The sequence below is a fragment of the Megalobrama amblycephala genome, linkage group LG18, assembly GCF_018812025.1.
Source record: "Megalobrama amblycephala isolate DHTTF-2021 linkage group LG18, ASM1881202v1, whole genome shotgun sequence".
Classification (NCBI taxonomy): domain Eukaryota; kingdom Metazoa; phylum Chordata; class Actinopteri; order Cypriniformes; family Xenocyprididae; genus Megalobrama; species Megalobrama amblycephala.
Window position 1 is genome coordinate 9,148,904 of NC_063061.1, and position 25,951 is coordinate 9,174,854.

Below are 25,951 nucleotides of genomic sequence, written 5' to 3' on the forward strand. Positions count from 1 at the left end.
ACCCTTAACCCCCCATGCAATGCTACTAGATTTTACACATGAAATCCTTGCGACGCTTTCCAAACATTACCCATGTCACGCTATTGCATTTTGGGTAACGTAGTCTGTTGATATTTATTAGCGCTGGCGTGGCGGTGCGGGAGACGAGTTTACGAATCCTACTGCGTTGAAGGCTGAGTATTAATATTCATGACTGAAGTCTTTGCAATTGGAAACTATCTACTCAACCGAATTAATATTCATGAGCAATCCATCACCATTGGAAGCTTACGCAGCACAGACCTAATTAACATTTATGAGCGAAATCCCTAGACATAGTAGGATTTCGCGTCTTTGCGAGTCACGAAGTTCTAGCGTTATCAGTTCCAGGCACACGATGAGCGTTGGATATGCAACATAGCGTGGTTTTGCATTTCTGTAAGCTTACAGTAGAGGATGGAGAAGCGACAGACCGCAGCACAGTCAAACGCTGAAACTCCAGACAGGTCAGTGCCAATAACACCCCTTTAATAGTTTATGACACCCCATCTACACTGTTAGTGGCGTGACGCGACGCTTAGTGGATTAATGGATGCGTTCTTTTAAGTCGCGTCATAAAAGGTGTCATAAACCAGGTGTTTGTTAGGTTTAGTTACTGAGTGACTCGAAGCAAACAAAATCCTTGGGCTAACTTTGTTTGAATGAGCTGTTGTCTCATATTAACCAGACATGTAGATAAGAAAGTAGGCTACTTGTAAATGAGCAACGCTGATGACTTTTCTTTATTAAAGGTGCTTTTTTTTTTTTTTTGCAAATTAATGTTTTACTGATGAAATAAACAGCAGTTTTGAAAAAATATTAGAAATGATGCACGCTTGCTTGAGATGAAGACTCCAGACATAGTCTTAAAAAAGCTTTTGTTATCTTTGGAGCGGGTCGCCCCCTCATGGGCGCCGCTGTGTTGATATCACATGACCAGCCGTGTCATGTAATTGGCTGAGTTACTAGTAATAAATAAATAAATAAATAATTATAATACCTTTCAGTTAGTGCTCAGGACATTTTGTATTAAAAATTACTAGGGCTGCACAATGTATCGTACAATACGAAAAACTACATTGAAATTGCATTTAAACGTGATTAGTGCGATTATGAAATCGCAAAGGCTGCGATTGTTTGTTTGTTTGTTTGTTTTAATGTGCAGATTGTCAGTGACTAGTCTCAGCCTCAGACGTCACGCTAGAGCTGCATGATTAATCGTAAAAAGATCGCAATCTCGATTTAAGCACTCACGCCAATGACAACAATTCTAATTAAAGGTGCAATATGTAAGATTTTGCAGTAAAATATCAAAAAACCACTAGGCCAGTGTTATATATTTTGTTCACTTGAGTAGGCCTACTTAAAATATCCCAAATGTTTCCAACAATTTGTAAATCGTAAGAAAATTGCAATTTTAACCAATGCTCCGGGACGTGTAAGGAGTCGCCTGTCAATTGCGTCATACCCGCGTTACCCTCGGTTTCCGGTTTTATTTTGTAGAAACCATGGAAACACCAAAGATGCTTTAGTATATTATACGTTTTAATAGACAAGGGAACAACTGTTTTGATATATTATACAGAAAACTAATTGTTGTTATATAGCTCAACACGTTTAGTCTTATTGTTTAAATCTAATTTTCTTGATTTTTTGCGAGTACCATGCTTTACCATGCCTCAGAAAAAAACACTATTTTGTCAAGTAGCTAACATAGCATAATCAGATGCAACTTTATTTTTAGTAACAGTAATACAGCATTTTCTCCATCATACAATACATTTTAAAATGAATTGCATGCCTTTTATCAACACAAGCCATCGAGCATTTAATATGATATTCTAAAATCGATCTAGCTTACTGTAGTGTGTAACAATGTCTCACAGCAGCCGCCGAGCGAACGCACAGAGTAATGTTATAACATCATTTTCAACACACTCAAATGTATCTAATATGATAAACAGAGCTGCGTTACCTCATACTTATGACCAGAATAACAGAAGCGGCGCCGGCGACTGTGGCATAATAAAAGTTCTGCTGCTCGCGGCGTGTGTTGCGCAATTGCTCCAGCGGCCTCGTTCAGCTCCCACAACACTTGGTCCTGCTCTGTTTCATACTACAGTAACGTTAATAATCGCATCCACGAACATTTATTTATTTATTCTTTATTTGACAGGGACAATGGACAATAAAATATTACCCCAGAATTAGCTACAGAGCTAAATTTCATCTGCTGTCCCTGGGCAGGAGTAGATCAAATTATCAATAAAAATTGATAACATGATTTCTTCCCGAGTCCTATCCCTATCCCTATCCCTATCCCTATCCCTATCCCTATCCCGAGTCCTATCCCTATTCTTTTGCACCGTCTGTGATGTGAAGACCACATGTCCCAAGATTCGATGCTCAAACTTGACGTAGCGACCTCTAGTGGACAGAAATCCTACATAGTGCACCTTTAAACCTTTGACAAAATCATACTGAAACGTACAAATCTGTGTTCATGCTGCCAGAGCCAGACGATTTGAATCACACATTAGTTATTTCTGTGTTACAAATATTCACATTATCACAGAAGTACTGAGATATAAGTTTTAAGTTAGTATTTAAACACCGATGTCTATGATAGCGATCAAAATAGAGCAAACTACCTTTTGAAACGAACTTGGCACGTCAAATAACGGTTGTATCAATTACATCTAATTCCACTAGGTGGCGACAATTGACTGTTAAAAAATGTATTTGTCATTGAATCATTCATTCAAAAGATTCGTTCAAAAACACTGTTTCATCCAGCAATGAAACAAGTATTTATTAATGAGTCATTGAATTCATTCAAAACCATTTTTTAAATAATTCATTCAAACATTTTCCAGCAATTAGAGTCAGCAATTAATATTTTGTCAGAACCTCTAGTAAATTACATGTTATTTTGTTTGGTTGTATATTCAGAATCGTAAGAGAATAGTGATCTCTATTTGAAACCAAAAAATCGTGATTCTCATTTTATCCAGAATCGTGCAGCTCTACGTCACACCCACATATTGTTGGCTGAACAACAATGATGCATATGATGCATATGGCACACTTAACTAGAAACACTTCAGGATTTTCAAAGTCATCATCTGGTTGGTTGTATTTTACAGGATGTCCAGGAGATGCATGTCGCGTTCTTTAACGGTCCGCCTAGAAACAAATGCCATGACGCAAAACCCCCTCATGGAAGAAGAAAACCGTCGTGTTTACTACTGTGACAATGAGCATTTTCCAGGATCAACTAAATAATGGACGCTGGATTGATGTAAAGTTTGCGGCTCCATTGTTGCAGTAACCTTGCACAATGTTCTTAAATGAATAAATTATTAGATACATGCCAGTCTGTTATTGTAGGTACATCGACTTTACATTTTCACACCCCTAAACATAAACATGCATTACATGTCAGTCAAACGTCCCTCTGGTCGGTCCTTGGCCAATGAAAGCTGCGATAGAGTCCAGACCTTCTGTCGCCAGTCTGAAGGTCTGGTTATGCGAGACAAGTCAATGAAGTATGGCTCCAAATGCTAATTCATCTGAAAGCACTACGAGTTTGAGTCGCTTATAATGTACGTTTGAAAAAGCAACACGCGTCAAACATCTTTCCAGACATGAGAAGCAGTTATTAACATCTTGTCCAACAAAAGACAACATTTAATAACACATTTTTACTCCAGTAATTTTGAGCATCCTTCTGTGAGATGGATGTGGCTTCTTACACAGAACAAGTCAGTCGTGTGTTTATTTGCCATGTTTAATCAATCAAAGCGTTTCGATCTTCTGTTTATTCAGCTACAGCGATATGGCGCGTTATCTTCTTCTGTGGCAGAGCATATTTGGAGTTTCTGTGCAAGAGCGCCCTCTGGCTTTCAGATGGAAAAGCATTTACTACTGATCACAGAGCCGTACAGCTCTGACAAGCTGCGCATAAAATAATTGCTGCCTTTGCCAAATCATGTGGGATAAAAATTTGCAATAAATCGCGATATATCATGCAGCCCTACAAATTACATCTAAAATAGAGCTGTAACAGCAGAGTCCGAGTCAACAGCATAGTTAAGAATGATGAATATCGCTGATATACTATTGGGCTGAAGAGCCAGCTGAACATATACATATACTCACTGAGTGCTCTTATACATATCTTATTGTCAGAAGTATGTTGTAACTCACTAATACTTTTATATTATAGTCCCACAGGGGCTCATGTTGAATGGTGCAAACAACTGATCGCAGCCACAATGTCAAGTCCGATCTCTGGATCCATCAGCTCAGAGATGATTTCTAGAGACTACAAGGTATGGGTGTGCTAGTGTGGAGAGTTAAATAATAATAATAATTCTACTGAGACTCAGCATAGATCTCCTTCTGCATTACTTTGACAAAGAACACATCTGCTGGTTTTTTTTTTTTTTTGGTTTTTGGATACTCATGACACTTATGTGCCCTGATTTAATCTTTTTTTTTTTTTTTTTTTCACTTATATTTCCTCACTGTGTGGCAGTATGTAGAGGTAGTAGACTGAAGCAAACAATATGTCAAAACGTGTAAATTCTCACTAACTCAAAACAGGTTTTCCTCTTTTCTATTTATGCATTGCCAGAGATCTCCACCCAGTGTTTTTAGTTTATACACTCTTATGCAAGAGGCAGCACACTTCAGACAACTGCTGTTTTTGTCCTGAAACCACAGTGGAACATTGCTGATGAAGTTATTTTATCAAGTCTCCACTGTCACTGACATATTTCACATGAAAAAGAATCTACTCCTCATTTTCTTACAAAACACTTTTGGTGGAACACAAAGGGTTAATTTTTCCTAGCCATATCCTAGAACCATAAAAGAGTCCAGTCAACTCTTGCTGTAAGGACTTCTGCCGTCATATGAGCTTTGTGTGAGGAACAGACTGAAAAAGCGTGCTGTTAACTAGATAATTAAGTCTGTTGAACACAAATTTGTGAATCATTCAGACCACTTTTATTAACTAGATAAACTGATTCACTGAAAAGATGCAACGATTCGTTTATGAATCAGACATCACTACTGCTCTCATAAACGTGGCCAGGAGAGCTTGGTTGGATTTTGGTCTGTTCCTCACACAAAGCTATTGTATGATTTTGCAAGACTTGAAATATAGTGCATAAATCATATTATAGATTTATGAAAAAAAAAATGAAAAAAAAAATGAAGTGATACTTCAAACACTGATCTGTTAATCATGCAGAGCCTCTGATTGATTCTGACACTGTTTCTGTTTCGTTCTTTAAAGGGGTCATATATCATGTCAAATGAATGTAAATCATGTCAAAGTAAAGTTTTGAAATACAAAGTTGACTATAATAACAAATTGTAAATTTCAGAATTTGAAAACCCCTCTCCAGTCCAAAAATACCCTGTATTGAAACATGAAAGCAATGTAATTTTTTATGTTAAAATACTTTTTAGCCATTATCATAGTGTTCTTTTCAGAGTTTTTGGTGCAGAAAACTTGACTAACATTTAAGTCTGGAAACATATAAAGCGATACAAAGTGTATATGACCCCTTTTGAACTTATTACACCTGCATGAAAGCTTGTAGTTCTCGGAATGATTGCACTTCCTCAATCTTTCTGGTGTGGTAACATGCACTGCTCTTTTTCTTTCTTTTTCCTCATCGATCTCTGTTTTTCTGTGGTGTTGTGGTGTTTCTTTGGTGCAGGACTCTGATGTGGAGGTTAAAGGATTTCTTTTGGACAGTGACCCTCAACAGACTGCCCCCTCTTCGGCAAGTCTTTCTGTGTGTGTGTGTGTGTGTGTGTGCGACTCTGTTAACAATTTGACATGATTACTAACTTACAAACAGAAATAGTGTTTCAAGACACTTACATCCAAGTAAAAAAAGCACACAAATGTAATTTTAGGGTTAAATGCATGTTAAACATTAAATAATGTTTCTTTTCTATTCTATTCTGAAATCTATCTATCTATCTATCTATCTATCTATCTATCTATCTATCTATCTATCTATCTATCTATCTATCTATCTATCTATCTATCTATCTATCTATCTATCTATCTATCTATCTATCTATCTATCTATCTACAGTGGGTACGGAAAGTATTCAGACCCCCTTAAATTTTTCACTCTTTGTTATATTGCAGCCATTTGCTAAAATCATTTAAGTTCATTTTTTTCCTCATTAAAGGTGCCCTAGATTCAAAAATTGAATTTACCTCGGCATAGTTAAATAACAAGAGTTCAGTACATGGAAAAGACATACAGTGAGTCTCAAACTCCATTGTTTCCTCCTTCTTATATAAATCTCATTTGTTTAAACGACCTCCGAAGAACAGGCGAATCTCAACATAACACAGACTGTTACGTAACAGTCGGGGTGTACGCCCCAATATTTGCATATGCCAGCCCATGTTTAAGGGATTACACAAGCCAGTAACGTCTGGATCTGTGCATAGATGAAGCATCAGACTAGGTAAGCAAGCAAGAACAACAGCGAAAAATGGCAGATGGAGCAATAATAACTGACATAATCCATGATATCATGATATTTTTACTGATATTTGTAAATTGTCTTTCTAAATGTTTCGTTAGCATGTTGCTAATGTACTGTTAAATGTGGTTAAAGTTACCATCGTTTCTTACTGTATTCACGGAGACAAGAGCCGTCGCTATTTTCATTTTTAAACACTTGCAGTCTGTATAATTCATAAACACAACTTCATTCTTTATAAATCTCTCCAACAGTGTAGCATTAGCTGTTAGCCACAGAGCATATAGCCTCAAATTCACTCAGAATAAAACATTAATATCCAAATAAATACATTACTCACATAATTTGAAGCATGCATACAGCATGCATGACGAACATCTTGTAAAGATCCATTTGAGGGTTATATTAGCTGTGAGAACTTTGTAAATGCGCTGTAATATAGTCGAGAGCTCGTTTGGCAGGGAGCGTGAGCATTTAAAGGGGCGGCGTCGAGTGTAAATCAGTGTATTGTTAATGATGCCCCAAAATAGGCAGTTAAAAAAATTAATTTAAAAAAATCTATGGGGTATTTTGAGCTGAAACTTCACAGACACATTCAGGAGACACCTTAGATTTATATTACATCTTGTGAAAAAGCATTCTTGGGCACCTTTAATGTACACACAGCACCCCATATTGACAGAAAAACAGAATTGTTGACATTTTTGCAGATTTATTAAAAAAGAAAAACTGAAATGTCACATGGTCCTAAGTATTCAGACCCTTTGCTCAGTATTTAGTAGAAGCACCCTTTTGATCTAATACAGCCATGAGTCTTTTTAGGAAAGATGCAACAAGTTTTTCACACCTGGATTTGGGGATCCTCTGCCATTCCTCCTTGCAGATCCTCTCCAGTTCTGTCAGGTTGGATGGTAAAAAAAAAAAAAACGTTCGATGGCACCTTTAAGTGCAGCAGAATTTTTTTTGTAACCTTGGCCAGATCTGTGCCTTGCCACAATTCTGTCTCTGAGCTCTTCAGGCAGTTCCTTTGACCTCATGATTCTCATTTGCTCTAACATGCACTGTGAGCTGTAAGGTCTTATATAGACAGGTGTGTGGCTTTCCTAATCAAGTCCAATCAGTATAATCAAACACAGCTGGACTCAAATTAAGGTGTAGAACCATCTCAAGGATGATCAGAAGAAATGGACAGCACCTGAGTTAAATATACGAGTGTCACAGCAAAGGGTCTGAATACTTAGGACCATGTGATATTTCAGTTTTTCTTTTTTAATAAATCTGCAAAAATGTCAATAATTCTGTGTTTTTCTGTCAAAATGGGGTGCTGTGTGTACATTAATGAGGGGAAAAAATGAAAATGATTTTAGCAAATGGCTGCAATATAACAAAGAGTGAAAAATTTAAGGGGGTTTTTAAATTTGGATTTCTTGCATTGGCTGCTTATTATAATGAACTGTTTTTTGATAGTTACTATCATTTTGTTGTCCATGTAAATGCACTAATACTTCAATGAGCTCATAATTGTAATATTTGAATTTAATTTATTTGTATTCTTGCCTGCAAAGGCATTTTAGATTTATTTCTGTAAACACATTTTTAGTTTGTTTTTACACAGTCTAAATTATTTTCTGTGCCGCAGATGCTGTCGAAAGAGCATGATTTGTATTTTAATCTGCAATATGTCTTTTCTGCATTATTGATATAGCAGATAACCGAATGCTTGAGGGGGAAAATACAGATGTTTTGACTCATATGCCATTATGAAATATCACCACCCCGTGCCATCTTTCTAGGGCTTTATTAGCATAATGCTGAACAGATCCCCATAGAGCTTTTGTTTTGGTGAAGGTCAAGCCTGTTGAATTCTACAGTGCTGTCGTTGTCCTGCAGCTGGACCGTAACAGAATGACTGAATTCTCTTATTCGTCTGTGTCCATGAAGCTGCCAAACAGTTCTGTCACTGTGGGTGGAGCAGACCCACGAGCCCTCATCTCATCCCTCTGAACTCCCCACTGCTTGTTGTCAGCAGTTTGCACACAGAAACAGCTTTTTCAGAGCCAAACGCTGACTTGTGGTTCATGGGATCACTGAAAAGAGTAATCATATACTGCATATAGACGGTGCCAAATTCACCATCAAGATGCTTGGGTGTTGTACATGGTTGCTGTGTTTGCTGAGGTGTTCAGAGTGTATTTTAGTTTTGTGAAGTGCATATTCCCTTCTGTCAAAGTTAATGAAAGCATCCAAAAATATGAAGCTCAAATATTTTGCTCTTGCTGAATTTGCAGCATCGGTAGTTTTCTTTTCATGCTGAGAGATTTTCTTCAGTGCTCTAAATTACAGCCCTGCCTTCCGCGTTTAGTTTACAGCCTCAAACATTGGACTGGCTGTTTGCTTTAGGAAGAGAGAGAACTTAATGTTTGGGAGTGGTGGAAAGGAAACCACATACAGAGTATTTCTGATTCACTATGATACTGAGTATTTCTCATTCAATATGATACTGAGGGTGATTTTTTTTTTCTAAATTACTATTTGTTTGATTTTTGTGTGTGTTCAAATAGTTTACAAATTAAGATAAGGCAAGCATCACTATTAATATTGGACATACTTAATATTAAACTTAAGAGCTGAACTTGTTCCACACTGCTTGGATAGTGGACATGGATAAATCCCATAGACCAGAGGTCTTTAACCCTGCTCTTATGCCCACTGTCCTGCAGAGTTTAGCTCCAACCCTAATCAAACACACTTGATCCTGCTAATCAAGATCTTCAGTATCATAAGCTGAAGCAGGTTGGATATAAACTTTACAGCGCAGTTGGCCTCCAGGAACTGGGTGGAAGACCTATGCCATAGACTTTCACTGAGGGACACGGGCCATATTTAGGTACCATAATATCATAATGACATTGGGCACTGGGTTTGCTCTTATGACTTGACCAGTATGTTGCCTAGAAAGCAGCCACAATACCTTAGCAATGGCATAGCAATTCCCTGGCAACATGGTGGCGAGTTTTAGATAATCTGATTAAGTGTCATGTAAAACACATTAAATTGAGGCATAAACAAATAACACAATCCACAGACAACAAAAAGCAACATTCTAGATTCTAGAAATCCAAGTAAGACGGCTAGCATATGCCTGTATTAATCAGACTTAAAGGGTTAGTTCACCCACAAATGAATCCCATGATTTACTCCCCCTTAAGCCACCCTAGGTGTATATGACTATCTTCTTTCAGACGAACACAAGCTGCATAGGCTGTCGGAATCTACTCATTTTAGTTTATAAAGTTTTAAATATGAATATTTTTGTACGAAATCCCATTGCTTCACTTCAGAAGGACTTATTTTTTATGATGGATGGATACACTTTGTTGGACTTCAAAATCAGGAGTGCCATTCACTGCCATAATAAAGCTTGGAAGAGCCAGAATATTTTTTTAATATAACTATGTTTGTGTTCATCTGAAAGAAGATATACCTAGGGTGGCATGAAGGTGAGTAAATCATGGGATAATTTTCATTTTTGGGTGAACCATCCCTTTAAATGACTTATTCAGAATATCTATGCATTATATCTAAAAATGTTCATGTCTGTCTGAATTATGCTGATACAGAAATATTCCAAAAGGACCATGCAAACATCTTATCAGAATAAAAGCTTATTCAGAATATGGACCTTAATTGGAAAATGATGTGCATGTAATCATATCAAAATGTGTTTGTTTCAATCTGTGACAGGCACTCAGAGAAGGAAATAAGCAGGCTCAGATGGAGGAGGCTCCGCGTGTTCCTGGAGAAACCATCAAGGCTATTGGTAATGACATTAACACATGCACATTTGTGGTTTAGCATCTTTTTTACGTGACATAACACCATCATGAAGCATAGCAAGCTTAACATAATATGACATAATAAGTTAACATTTAGGTGTACAAGGCTTAAAATATTATATAGGTTAGGTAAGTGGATGGAGTTGGTCTTCCACACATATGCACGTCAACGGTAGATAACCTTTGTATGCTGTGGTGTTTTCACAGTCAAAGACGTCATGTATATCTGTCCATTCTCTGGGGTTGTGAGAGGGACTCTAACCATCACTGATTACAAGCTCTACTTCAAGAGCCTGACACGGGTAAACACACTCTTCTACTCATTTTTACAGCATCTAAAGGCGGTGACACACCAAACTGACATTAAAGGTGCCCTCGAATGAAAAATTGAATTTATATTGGCATTGTTAAATAACAAGAGTTCAGTACATGGAAAGACATACAGTGAGTCTCAAACTCCATTGTTTCCTCCTTCTTATATAAATCTCATTTGTTTAAAAGACCTCCGAAGAACAGGCGAATCTCAACATAACACCGACTGTTACATAACAGTCGGGGTGTACGCCCCCAATATTTGCATATGCCAGCCCACGTTTCCAACATTATAAAAGGCATTAGACAAGGGCAGCCAGTATTAACGTCTGGATGTGCACAACCGAATCATCAGACTAGGTAAGCAAGCAAGAACAATAGCGAAAAAAGGCAGATGGAGCAATAATAACTGACATGATCCATGATAACATGATATTTTTAGTGATATTTGTAAACTGTCTTTCTAAATGTTTCGTTAGCATGTTACTAATGTACTGTTAAATGTGGTTAAAGTTACCATCGGGTTATTACTGTATTCACGGAGTCAAGAGAGCCATCGCTATTTTCATTTTTAAACACTTGCAGTCTGTATAATGCATAAACACAACTTCATTCTTTATAAATCTCTCCAACAGTGTAGCATTAGCCGTTAGCCACGGAGCACTATCAAACTCATTCAGAATCAGAAGTAAACAATATAACAGTATACAATACTCACATAATCCGACGCATGCATGACGAACACTTTGTAAAGATCCATTTTGAGGGTTATATTAGCTGTGTAAACTTTGTTAAGGCACTGTTCAAGGCAAGCGCGAGCTCTGTGGGCGGAGAGCACGGGATTTAAAGGGGCCGCAGCATAAAATCGGCGCATTTATAATGATGCCCCAAAAAAAATCTATGGGGTATTTTGATCTGAAACTTCACAGACACATTCAGGGGACACCTTAGACTTATATTACATCTTTTAAAAACATAATCTAGGGCACCTTTAAAGAACTAGCAGCAACTGTGGTGTCGCCTCATGTCAACATTGTGCGTCAGAAATTTGTGTTTGCCATTCCCCAACATAGTATTGTCAAAAAATATTGGTGTTTCGATATATATATAAATACTGTAATATTTGAAGAGGTTTCAATTAAAAAACGTTTGCCGTATCAATACATCAATACAAGTTTCTGAAGGATCATGTGACACTAAAGACTGAATGTCTGATGCTGAAAATTCATGGGAATAAATTAAAATTTTTAGAAAATGTACTATTATTTATTCAATTATAATAATATTTCACAATATTAGTGTTTTTACTGCATTTTTGATCAAATAAATGCAGCTTTGGTGGGAATAAGAGATGTCTTTCAAACACATTAAAACATTTTAATTATTTCAAAGTTTTGGACTGAGTAGCATACTGAGTTTCTGTTGAGTTTTTGTCTCAGTAGATTGATTAAAGGTGCAGTAAACAATTTCTGTAAAACGCTGTTAAAAGTGGATCGGACTGAGCACCACAACAAACTTGTAGCCAATCAGCAGTAGGGGGCGTGTCCACTCATGATGGGGGAGGAGAGAAAGAGCAAGAGGGAGATTTGAAGAAAAACGGTAGAAAGAGAGATGACTGAGAGACACAACAAAAGAGAAAATAACACTGGAAAAAGAAGGGTTATGATCAGGCAAAAGCTTTAGGATCCACGTTAATATTAGAAAAGCTTTCCAGCCCTGGAGAAACCTAAGTGGGAAATCCTGAAAACGGACACATAGGTTGCGTTGTTTCTGCTCCATACATTGGTTTTGAGTGTCGTTGTTTGTCTCGAACTCTTGCTTGTAGATACTCGTGTATTGTATGTTCATATTTTGTACTTCCTAGTCATTCGTTCGCCATCTATTTTGCTTTGTTTCTGCAATGATAAAGAGACATTCACTCTTACATTGCGTGTTCCTGCATTTTGGGGGCGGAGCAATGAAGGGAGGGGTGTGTTTGTTTGGGTTGATTTTAAATATCAACAATGATTCTCAGAAATCACTTACTGCACCTTTAAATTAGTGCTATTCTCAGATCTCAACAAGCACAAATGTTTTGATTGGTTATTAATGCTGTTTCTGTATGTGTGAAAGGATTCTCCGTTTGTGCTGGATGTGAATCTCGGAGCCGTGAGCAGACTGGAGTCTATCGCTGTTCAGAGTCACGGAGACAACACTCAAGGACTTGAGATAGTCTGCAAGGCAAAGGACAAATCAGTTTTCCTCTTTTCCACCCTTCATTGGCTCTTCTTCCCTTTTCTGTCTTAGCTTCTTTTAAGTCTCTTGCACACTCTTTTAAATATTAATTACTATTTCTTTTCACAGGACCTGAGAAACCCCCGGTTTGCATACAAGAAGGAGGGACAGAGCAATTTGGAGGTGTTTGAAATACTGTCAAAGTATGCGTTCCCTCTCTCCCACAACCTGGTACGATTTTTTTGAAAACACCCACATATGTGACACTTGCGTAAGGATGTGCTGTACACAATAGTGCACTAGCTGAAGATGTTTCAGTGTTTTTAATGATACACATTCCCTCTCTTCCCTCAGCCTCTCTTTGCTTTTAAATACCGAGAGACGTTTCCAGAAGATGGCTGGAAGATCTACGACCCAATCTCTGAGTACAAGAGACAGGTACGGACTGTCATCGCCAGTCACCATATGCAAAATATATCAGGACAGGTAATTATTTTGGTATTACAGTATGTTCCGATGTTGTTGGTGATGGCAGGGTCTTCCAAACGAGAGCTGGATCATCAGTAAAATGAACAGCAGTTATGAGGTGTGTGAGACGTATCCCGCTCTGCTGGTCCTGCCTTCAAACGTCACAGAGGACGAACTGAAGAGAGTGGCGGCCTTTAGGGCCAAACGCCGTTTCCCTGTAAGAATTTATTATTTTTTTTAAGTGAAAATCCTAGGGTCAGTTTTAGTTTTACTTTACAACGGGCCTTTGTTTGGCCAACTGAAATATCCTCTAGCAGCATCTACATTGTCATCAGGGCTACTATAGTTAAAAATAGCTAAAATCATAAAAAAAATCAGTACTTTAAATAAAATAATGTTAAATGAGGGAGAAAAAAAAACTTTAAGCAATTTGCCAAGCAGTGGTGTTCTGAAATGAGGAGGCAAAGTAATTAATTTTTTATGTAAATTCATGTTCCGGTTACACTTAAAGGATTAGTTCACTTTCAAATAAAAATTTCCTGATAATTTACTCACCCCATGTCATCCAAGATGTCCATGTCTTTCTTTCGGTCGAAAAGAAATTAAAGTTTTTGATGAAAACATTCCAGGATTATTCTCCTTATAGTGGACTTCAATGGACTCCAAACGGAATGAACGCAGCGCCAGTTCCATTTTTTCCGTAAGTAGAATACGGAAGCACTTGGAAGGCGATATTTTGTGTTTATAAAGCAGATACATTTAATTTTTTTTTTAAATGACTGATCGTTTCACTAGATAAGACTCTGGTATCGTTTAAAGCTCTTTGAAGCTGCACTGAAACTGTAATTTTGACCTTCAACCGTTTGGAGTCCATTGAAGTCCACTATAAGGAGAATAATCCTGGAATGTTTTCAACAAAAACCTTAATTTCTTTTTGACTGAAGAAAGAAAGACATGAACATCTTGGATGACATGGGGGTGAGTAAATTATCAGGAAAATTATATTTGAAAGTGGACTAATCCTTTAATGAAGACACATTTTTCAGGTTAAATAAATACTCAAGAAATCAACAACCAAAACAGTTCAGTGCACAAAAATGAGAGACGGGATTTATTGTGTGAACATCACAATAACCAGTCATAAAGCAATGGAGGCTTTGCTTTCTCTCATGTGACTCTCATCCCAACAAACCCACAGCATGCTTTAGGGGGTCTGTTAAAACTCAATATTTATCTAATTAAATATATTTATATGAATAAAAATGAATAAATGATAAATAATATCTCAATGATGCTAAAAGTCATACAGCAATTTTTAATCATGATTTTAAATATTAAATGCTGTTTTATTTGTTCTATCATAGTCATCTTCTTAAACGTTATCACATTCCCTCAGGTGTTGTCCTGGATTCACCCTGAGAGTCAGGCCGCTATAGTGCGCTGCGGTCAGCCACAGGTGGGTCCGTCAGACCGCCGCTGCAGGGAGGATGAACGGTACCTTCAGACGATACTCGACGCCAACGCTCAGTCTCACAAACTCTGCATCTTTGATGCTCGCCAAAGCACTGTGGCTGACACCAACAAAGTAAGAAACTGTGTTTTAAAAAACAAAGTACTACAGCCGGTGTTATGCATTACAAGTAACATGAGTTATGTAATCAGATTACTTTTTTCAAATAACTTGTAAAGTAACACATTACTTTGAAATTTACAAAATAATATATGAGTTACTTTTTTCAAATAAGTAACGCAAATTACTTTGTTTTCCCATTTATTGAGGGAAAGCTCTCCTGTCCCCGTGATTAAGAGGTGTTTTGTGCGCTGTGTGATCATGATGCTTATTGTAGTTCTAGACTAAATGTGATCATTTACTCATCACACTTGCACTAAAACAGATTCAGTATTCCACAAAATGACTAAAAATAGTAAAAATGCAAACTCGGAATATTATGCAAACCTGCAATAAATATGTTGAATTACACAACTTGAGCTGCGCCCTCTACTGTACAGGCGTGAATTTGCATTTACTTCAGTCAGAGGCTTATTCATTTCACATTTGGTGTGAAAGGGCCTTTCGATTAGCCAAGATTCAACTTTCTTGTTATTGAAAAACAAACAAGCGAGCCCAGCCCAGGTGAGAAAAATGAATGCAAAAGTAATGTAACACATTACTTTTCATTAAAAAATTAACTAAGTAATGCAATTTGTTACTTTTTTTAGGGAGTAACACAATATTGTAACTTATTGCATTACTTTTAAAAGTAACTTTCCCTAACATTGACTGCAGCAATATACTACCATTCAATATTATTATATATATTATTCAGAAAGGACACATTAAATTGATCAAATGTGACAGTAAAGACATTTATATTTCAAATAAATGCTGTTCATTTGAACTTTCAGTTCATCAAGGAATCCTGAAAAAAATGTATCAGTTTCCAGAAAAAAAATTAAGTATCCCTACCGTTTTCAACATCGATGATAATAAGAAAGTACCAAATAAGCAGTTTATATTAGAATGATTTCTGAAGTATCATGTGACACTGAAGACTGGAGTAATGATGCTGAAAATTCAGCTTTGCCATTCACAGGAGTAAATTACACCTTAAAACATTCAAATAGAAAACAGTTATTTTAAATTGTAATAATATTTCACAATATTAATGTTTTGACTATATTTTTGATAAAATAAATCAATTTCCGTTAAAAGGAAAAAAAAATATATTGATATTTTGTGGTGAGGCAGTTCATATACAATTATACATATATACAAGTTCATATATACAATTTATATTTGTCCACAAAACTAATTTTCAGCATTTAAGCCAGTGGAGACAAAATTAAATGATTTATATAAAAATCATATACATGAGATGTTTGAGGAATCTTCATACAATAAGGGAAGAATTGAACTTACCTGTTTTAGTTTCTAAATTCACTCAGGAAAGCGGTTGGTTGGTCTTAAATACTACATAAGTATAAGTAATAGTTTCACTGAACCAGTTTAAACCTCAACACAGACTAAAACTAAAGGGATAGTTTACCAAAAAATAAAATCATCATTTACTCACCTGCATGTCATTCCAAAGCTGTCTAACTTTATTCTGTGGAATACAAAAGAAGATATTTTCAAGAACACTGAGAACCAAACAACAATTGGAGCCGTTGACTTCCATTGTATGGACAAAGGAAACACTGAGACATTTCTCAAAATATTATCTTTTGTTTTTCACACAGGAAAGAAAGGCATACAGGTTTGCACCAAAGTAAACTATCCCTTTAAAAAATCCTCCCTCAGTTACAATCTCATCCATTTTAGTTTCATGTTTTTGAAATTAGCCAAGCCTTGTTGTAAGCAGGACAAGACCAGGCTTATGAACATTTTCTAGAAGTTCAGTTCAGTATTGTTATGAAAGAAATGATAGAAAGCTCATAGATTGATACTCTGGGCTTGATAAGATGTCAAAACATGATGTTCCCCACACAAATAACAGCATCATGTGTGATGACCATCTTGTGCCAGCAATAATCCCACTACTGTACCAGATTTTCTGGAATGGCTTACATGTGGCTCCTCTTTTATAGGCCAAAGATGGAGGATATGAGAATGAGAGTTTCTACATCAATGTGGAGCTGAACTTTCTGGAGATCCCCAACATACATGTGATGAGAGAATCCCTGAGGAAACTCAAGGAGGTGGTGTATCCTGCCATCGACCAACAACACTGGTTCTCATCTGTGGATTCTACGCACTGGCTGGAATACATCAGGGTGAGGATCTGGATTATGTCACTACACCATGTTCGTTTTGAAGCCATGATCGAATCAGGTGGTCATTACATCCTGACTTTCAAACTCATGAATTTTCATTGATGTTTCTGTTCTATCTTCTGTTTAAAAAATATTGCTTTCACTTCACTGATTCTGTAGAGCATTTAGTTTGAGAGGCTTGTTGAAGTCACCTTCTGGGGCTGGAATCATGAAAATCTTCTTGAGAAAGAAGAATTCCCAGAAGATAAATTCCAAAAAGTTCAAAAGAATGTTCCTTTTTGAAGTAAATTTCTTGAAAAATACTTAAGAAGTTCTCAAATATTTTTTTTTCCTTAATAAGAAAATGACAGGCTAATTATAGTGTTACCTAATTATATGGCGGTTGTTGCAGAAGGCGCGCTGATCAACTGTAAAATCACTGTAATAATCATAAGTGCACACTGTTTTTGAAGAGACTGGCTTGACAGCAGTTCAGCACTCTGTATGGTGTTTTTTAATTTGGTGTGTATTTTCAAATTTAGCAAAAAGTCATGTATAATGACCGATCATTCTTTACATTATCAATCATTGGTGTCACTTCAGAGAACTCATGCACATCTCTATTAGAGGTAGAAATATGTATTATATTTAGCCAGTGCTTAATTGCAACAATTAATTTGAAACAACCCAACAAATTCATTAAACCTAAAATAAATCTTCATTAAATAAAGAAATTATGGATGATTTTTAAGAAGATTCTTATCAATAATTTGAATTATTACGTTTTTTCTTAAGAAAAAGATAATATTCTTAAATGAAAATTCTGTCATTTATTACTCACCCTCATGTCGTTCCACACCCATAAGACCTTCATTCATCTTCAGAACACAAATTAAGATATTTTTACTTGCTAGCAAGTTAATTTACAATTTCAGTGCCCGGAAAGTTACTAAAGACGTATTTAAAACAGTTCATGTGACTACAGTGGTTCAACCTTAAAGGTGCTACAGAGGATGTTTTCGACGACTGAGAAACCAAAGACTGTTAGTGAGTTTTTGAAATGAGCGCATGCGTAAGAACAACCCCCTCCTTCACAGCTCATTCGAGGGAACGCCTCCCAAACCTCGTGCACGAGTATTGGAACACGAGTGTTAACCACCGGCATTCGCTGTGTCGTGTTAGTGGATTCATTATGTCGGACTCACTGCAGGTAACTCATAATCTGCAGTTGTTACTCCTGACAAAAACATTGCATGCGGCGCCTGTGGAGTGTGGAAAGTTACTGGAGCACGCACATCTCTCACAAGGAACGTCATGGCAGTGATTGACAAGCCAGAGGGCCAATCGTTTACGAGATGATCACACAAACAATTGGTTGATGTTTTTAAGGCCCTACCTCGTGCACAGATGATGTATATTAATATTATTCCTTTCAGTGCACCTAATAAATAGTCAAAACACTGCTTCAAATCGTTTGTTTCGAATCAGTGTTTCGGAGCACCAAAGTCACGTGATTTTAGCAGTTTGGGAGTTTGACACACGATCCGAACCACTGATTCGAAACAAAAGATTTGAAGCAGTGTTTTGAAATCGCTCATCTCTAGATATTGTTAAAAAAAAGTCATTATTTTGTTTTTTTGGCGCACGAAATGTATTCTCGTTGCTTTATAATATTAAGGTTGAACCACTGTAGTCACAAGAACTGTTTTAAATGTGTCTTTAGTAGCTTTCTGGGCATTGAAAGTATTAATGATATTGCTGGCAATGAAGGCCTCACTGAGCCATCGGATTTTATCAAAAATATCTTAATTTGTGTTGATGAACGAAGATCTTACGGGTGTAGAACAACATGAGGATGAGTAATAAATGACATTATTTTCATTTTTGGGTGAAGTAACCCTTTAAGAATTATTATACAAGCTATTATTGACTTTTAAATCGAATAAAATGCCAACAATAAAGATAGGTTAGCTAATTACCTTAAAAGTCCATAGATATCGCCGTCAGTTTGTACTGCTGTTATCACTTTCTCAGACAAACAGATGCAATGAGACCCATTTTCCTGTTTGTTCATAGTTCATTTTTTTAGGGAGTGATGCAATATTGTAATGCATTACTTTTAATAGTAACCTTCCCCAACACTGAAGATAACTATAACGATAACTATATTAGCGTCCATCGTTATATAGTTATATCATTCTATATCATTATTCTAAGTGCAAGCTAGATACACTAGCCAGATATTATTTAATATAACTCTGATTGTGTTCGGCTGAAAGAAAGTCATATACACCTAGGATGGCTTGAGGGTGAGTAAATTATAGGACAATTTTCATTTTTGGGTGAACTATTCCTTTAAATAGTAGTCATTAATGAAAGCTTTAAAATTGGTCTCTTTGTAAAGAAAACAAAGTTAAAGCACTTAAAAAAAAAATACGTTTAAAGGTGCTCTAAGTGATCATGGGTGGATGTAACTTCCTGTTGACGTTCGAAGTGTTGTCAAACAAAACAGAGGCTAGCTAGACCCTCCCTCCTCCTCCTCCTCCCCCTCCCCTCCGTGCTTCCTGAAACAGTCATGAACGCGCATTTAAAATCATTCTTGTCGGTTATTGGCTGGAGCATGTTTATTATGATTTGTGGTCCAGGCTGCACCAGTTTGTTTTTATTGCCGTTTTCAGAGCTTGTGGCGACTACAGAGACCGCGTTTTTTTACAGTGTGTTCAGGGGACAGGCAGCTAGCGGATAGTGAGGAGATGTTTGCCGTATGTCACAAAAAATGTTTTGGCCTAAAAACGCGTGACATCGCTTAGAGCACCTTTAAGTTTACTATAAAGCAAATGTACTGCACTAAACATCTTTTTATTTTACACACACAAAAAATAATAATTTAGACTTCAAAATTGCAGAAAAATCGAAGCCATATGCTAACACAACTGTGTTCCAAATTTGAAGTTGATATCACAAAAATTGAGGTTTTGTTTAGGTGCTATACCAAACAGAGCCACCGGGTGATGCATTCTCCTGTCACAATTCAATGCATGTCTCTCACAATATCACAAAACAGTGGCCAAATATGGAACCTTGAGTGTCGGACCTTTCCAAGTTTAAATGTTTTGTCAAATTTACAAAAAGAGCGGCAATTAAATATTCTAAATTATTTAATGTAATTTATATTTAAAACTAACAAAAACGTAAAAATAAAAAGTATTTCTTAAAGGTACAACGCTCACTATTTTCTCTGTAGCTCTTGCTAGCAGGTGCGGTTCGCATCGCAGACCGAATCGAGTCGGGTAAGACGTCAGTGGTGGTGCACTGCAGTGATGGCTGGGACCGCACGGCTCAGCTCACCTCTCTGGCCATGCTTATGCTGGACGCGCACTACCGCTCGCTCAGGGGCTTCCAGGTGCTGCTGGAGAAGGAATGGCTGAGCTTCGGACACCGCTTTGCTTCGGTCAGTAACGTTCTGCATACATGGAAAAAACATTCCACATTGAACGTGTGCTAACATCTCACTGTATCTTCCTCTGTCTTTCTTAGCGTGTGGGACATGGAGATGGGAATCACGCAAACTCTGAACGCTCACCTCTCTTTGTGCAGTTCATCGACTGTGTCTGGCAAATGACACGACAGGTGAGGAAAAAGTGGATAGTGGAGCTGAGAAAAAAGTATAATACAGTATTATTAAATCACCCTTTTAAGCTTTCCCTTTGGTTCTCTCCATAGTTTCCCTCTGCATTTGAATTCAATGAGCTGTTTCTCGTCACGGTGCTCGATCACCTATACAGCTGCCTGTTTGGGACATTTCTCTACAACAGCGAGCAAGAACGAGTCTCGAAGGCAAGTGCATTCATGTGCATTAATGTCACTTGTTTTTAAAGTAATGATTTACTTACCCTCATGTCATTTCGTTCTGATTATGCAGGAGGTTTACAGTAAGACCGTGTCTCTATGGTCATATGTGAACAGTCAGCTTGAGGAGTTTACCAACCCGCTGTATGTGAACTACGAGCACCACGTTTTATATCCGGTAGCCAGTCTGAGACATCTAGAGCTTTGGGTCAGTTATTATGTGCGTTGGAACCCGCGCATGAGGCCACAGGTGAGCAGGGGATGCGGAAGATAATGGTTGATGCAGTAGGTGTTATAACTGATTATTTCAAATGTGTTTCAGTGGAAGTACAGGTAGGTGAAAATGTGTTTTTTTTTTTTTTTTAATAGAACAGTTATTGAACCTTTAGACTTTTTTTTTTAAAGGTGCCCTCGAATGAAAAATTGAATTTATCTTGGCATAGTTGAATAACAAGAGTTCAGTACATGGAAAAGACATACATTGAGTTTCAAACCCCATTGCTTCCTCTTTCTTATGTAAATCTCATTTGTTTAAAAGACTTCCGGAAAACACGCGGATCTCAACATAACACCGACTGTTACGTAACAGTCGAGATCATTAATACGTACGCCCCCAACATTTGCATATATGCCAGCCCATGTTAGAGCATTAGACAAGGAAAGGCTGTATTAACGTCTGGATCTGTGCACAGACAAGGTAAGCAAGCAAGAACAACAGCGAAAAATGGCAGATGGAGCAATAATAACTGACATGATCCATGATAACATGATATTTTTAGTGATATTTGTAAATTGTCTAAAATCTAAATGTTTCGTTAGCATGTTGCTAATGTACTGTTAAATGGGGTTAAAGTTACCATCGTTTCTTTCTGTATTCACGGAGACAAGAGCCGTCACTATTTTCATTTTTAAACACTTGCAGTCTGTATAATTCATAAACACAACTTCATTCTTTATAAATCTCTCCAACAGTGTAGCATTAGCCGTTAGCCACGGAGCACAGCCTCAAACTCATAGAGAATCAAACGTAAACATCAAAATAAATACTTTACTCACGATTCGATGTGTGCACACAGCATGCATGACGAACATCTTGTAAAGATCCATTTGAGGGTTATATTAGCTGTGTGAACTTTGTAAATGCGCTGTAATATAGTCGAGAGCTCGTGTGGCAGAGAGCACGCGATTTAAAGGGGCGGCGCGCTGAAAAAATCAGTGTATAGTTAATGATGCCCCAAAATAGGCAGTTAAAAAAATTAATTAAAAAAAATCTATGGGGTATTTTGAGCTGAAACTTCACAGACACATTCAGGAGACACCTTAGACTTATATTACATCTTGTGAAAAAGCATTCTTCTCCTTTAAATAAATTGCATGTTTTTGTACTTTTATGGCTCATATAATATGATATAGAGAGAATATGGAGCCTATACTTGAGGAGAAAAAAAAGGACCTCATTTTTATTCTGAGATCCAAACTAAGCAAAAATTTGCATTTTGGTGCAGTTGCTGATATTTATATATAATATTAGCCAGTCCAGTTCATCTTGAAACAGTATAAAAGTTATTAAGTTTACTTTATGAAAATCATTAAAGATTTCACAGCAAAAATATGTTTACCGTGACCTGCATGTGGACATTTTTAGAATTTATTTATTTTAAAAGTTTAAACTATCAATCAGACAACAGGGGCCTGTACCATGAAGCTGGATTAGCTGGCTAGCCAGGTAAATTTCAGATTAGTTTGCGCCAATCCTGGGTTTTAGGTACCATGAAAGTAACTTGACTTTTAGCGATGTTCATCGCCATAGTAACTTACGCTCCACGGCTAACGGGGCAGGTTATGTTCTGGGTTAGAGATCTCAAACTGAAATTGGACCAATCAGATGTGAACAAAGTGACACTGACACACCCAACACAATAAAGTCACTCCCCCAGTTTCTCTTCCTCCAAATGAAAGGGCATTATATAGTAAAAACAAATATTTAACGATGAAATTATCTGGTTTTAATGATAATATAATTTATATATGATTTGTATAATTATATGATCTATATTTGTATTAATCCATTACACACACGCAAGTTTAGTGTAACAGTAGTTATTAAGCACTTAGTTTCAATGAATATTAATATATATAGATCATATGTAATATAGGCCTAAATAAGGAGTAAATATACTCTAAAAAAGGAGTAAATAGTAATTAAAAATCACTATGTGTTACCTTGTATGTTTAAGTCTCTATCACTATATATTATCAACTATATAAATTAACTTCACAAGTTTCCCTTGCACTGATAGAAAAAAGATCATTTCTTTTATCTGTCCTCTTTCACAGACAAGTATTTTCCAGCTTTGCAGCACAGAAATGAATTATATTTTAAAGTATATTAAAATAGAAAACCATAATTTTAAATTATAATAATATTTCACAATATTATTGTATATTTTCTGTATTTATTATGAAATAAATGCAGCCTTAATGAGCATAAGAGACTTCGTTCAAAAACATTAAAAATAGTAATTACTTTTGACTGGTAGTGTGTATATGTGTATATACACTGTGGGCTGTGGATTTAACGCATTAATTAGATTAATTAATTACAGTGAAAAATAACGCGTTAAAATTATTAACCCATTTAACGCACTTGCCCCGCCCCAGACCTGTAGGTCATGTGACATTTCATATAGTTGACTGATGCAACAACTCACTGTGTGATGGAGCCTATAGAATGTAGTTAAAAATGTCCCTAAAATTCAAGCAAAAATGCTGTTAGAGGTCTTGACTCCTATTTACATAATATAGTTAAACTATATCACACGAGTAATGAGTGCAGTATCACACGAGTGCTGTCTTTCTGTCCAGAATAACACGTGCGCAAATGCGATGCTAATTTTATACAACGGTTCAATAAATAGTAAGTTAATGTTGTATTTTAGACACAATATTGTCTGTTTTGCTCAATTTTGTCTACGAAAATATAAAGACAATGCAGAACTGTTTATCTCCGAGCAACACACAGGAGCATTTCATTTCTGAATCTGCGTTTTGAACGAATTAGGTCAACCAATGATTCAATGGACAGTGGACCATTCATAAAGAGAACCATTTACTTCACTCCTGAATGAATCAGCTGTTTGAACAAAACGAATGAATGAATCAATCAATCATTAAGACATTTACCGCCACCTACTGGCAGGTTTAGTTTTTTATTTAGTGTATAATTTCATTAAAAAATAATTTCATATTTCCCTAAAAAAAAAAACATTAAAGGTATAGTTCACCCAAAAACTCAACTTCATGGTCCAAAAGTTTATGTGCAATACATTTTATGTTGAATCAAATAAAATATTTCTTTCTGAAGCTACTTTTTGTAATGTCTATTTGATGCTTTACACAATAATGATTTCAGATTATTTTGGGGGGGTAATTTCTCAGCCAAATCTGATGTGCGATTAATTTGCAATTAATTAGATTAATTAATTGCCACGTCATGTAATTAATTAGATTGTAACATCATGTAATAAATTATATATATTTTTTAATTGGACCTTTATTTTTTTATTTTATTTTTTTATGATTTTATTTATTTTCAATTTTTCTTGTAATTTAATTGAAATTTTACAAAAGTTGAAAATGTAAATACTTCACATTTAGTGACACTACAGGCTCTGTTTTCCCCCTCGTCTCTGTCTGTCAGGTTCCTGTTCATCAGAGTCTGAAGGAGTTGTTGGTCCTGAAGTCAGAGTTGCAGAAGAGAGTGGAGGAGCTAAAACGAGATGCAGCTTCATCACATTCGTTCTCCTCTTCCTCAGAGCATGAAGGCATGCCCATGCAGACTACTGTCTGAGCGTTTCTTAGTAACGTGTTAAGTAAATACTGCTATTCTATATCATTATATTTGGAATAATACCCCTGTGTGGTCATTAGTGCCCTCTAAAGGCCATAAAGCCACTGGTTAAATCACGTAGCACTACAGTTCAACAAACATTTTCCATATTATGAGTTTTTTATACATAACTTTGTGAAGGGTATTTTGAATTTGTCACTTATTGTTGGGGGAAAAAATAAAAATGGCACATTCAGTTGTTGGTTTTAAAACCTGAGCTTCATCAAGGCATGGGTTTCGAGCATATTTTCAAGGATTTTTGTTAACAATAATATGTAAACCAGAACAAAACAGTATCTCTACAAAAAAACAAAAAAAATGCCTGAATGTTTTAGTGGCTTTGCCAAGAATGTTCTTGCTCTTTTATTGCATACAAGAATTACTACTCATTAAAATGTAACATAATTCAGAATCATGCATAATATAAAATCTTTGCATAAATTTGCTCATTTATACACATTTTTTACACAAACTGCAACCTTCAGATATTCAGATAAGCTATTATTATTTTATATGCTACTATTTCAATATTACTATGACATACTAAAAATTGCCTAATGCATATTTTATTTTCTAAAAGCGTTTGTAATACCATTTTTTATATTCATTCATTTTTATGTCTAATTTGTTATAAGCTTAAATTTGTAATACTTTTGTATATTAATATATGTTAAACACCAAATTTTGTTGTATGAAGAATAAAAAAAAACCTTACAAAAACTGGTAGTCCATTATATCTCATTCTGATTTGCAAATTTACTTTTAATTATGGTTACTTAAATGCTGTTTTTTTTTTTTTCAAAACATGTGTTCAAAGTACATGTAAATGTCATTTAAAATTTTTTGTAAATGACTTTAAAAGTAACAACATTATTTTTATTATATTACCATCTTTCTCTTTATGTAGGCCATCCTCGTTTTCCTATGGCAGCCAAACTACCCTAATTTCTACTCCTCTGCTCAGTATTATCACGCCATAAACATTGTACAGTGTGCTTACTGAATATAGTTTCTCTACATAGTGCCCGTAGTTCACGCTCACACGTGGTTTGCCACAGAGTTTTTTAACTTCTGTTGTTTTGACAGC

At 36.2% G+C, this 25,951-nt stretch overlaps 1 protein-coding gene across 3 annotated transcripts; it reads left to right on the forward strand.

Annotated features, from left to right (window-relative positions):
* The first annotated feature begins 31 nt into the window (after window positions 1-31).
* mtmr1b (myotubularin related protein 1b) lies at window positions 32-25,584 on the forward strand. Of its 3 annotated transcripts, XM_048166520.1 has the most exons (16): window positions 32-485; window positions 4,247-4,352; window positions 5,754-5,819; window positions 10,288-10,363; window positions 10,587-10,681; window positions 12,804-12,911; window positions 13,035-13,136; window positions 13,260-13,343; window positions 13,441-13,590; window positions 14,770-14,958; window positions 16,962-17,147; window positions 20,371-20,577; window positions 20,664-20,756; window positions 20,850-20,963; window positions 21,049-21,225; window positions 24,676-25,584. In XM_048166520.1, the coding sequence occupies exons 1-16, from the start codon at window positions 436-438 to the stop codon at window positions 24,823-24,825; spliced, it is 1,953 nt and encodes a 650-aa protein (XP_048022477.1). In that variant the 5' UTR covers window positions 32-435; the 3' UTR covers window positions 24,826-25,584. The 3 variants fall into 3 exon arrangements, with proteins under 3 accessions (XP_048022477.1, XP_048022478.1, XP_048022479.1); XM_048166521.1 differs by lacking the exon at window positions 5,754-5,819; XM_048166522.1 differs by lacking the exons at window positions 32-485; window positions 4,247-4,352; window positions 5,754-5,819 and adding an exon at window positions 6,505-6,525.
* Window positions 25,585-25,951: the final 367 nt, after the last annotated feature.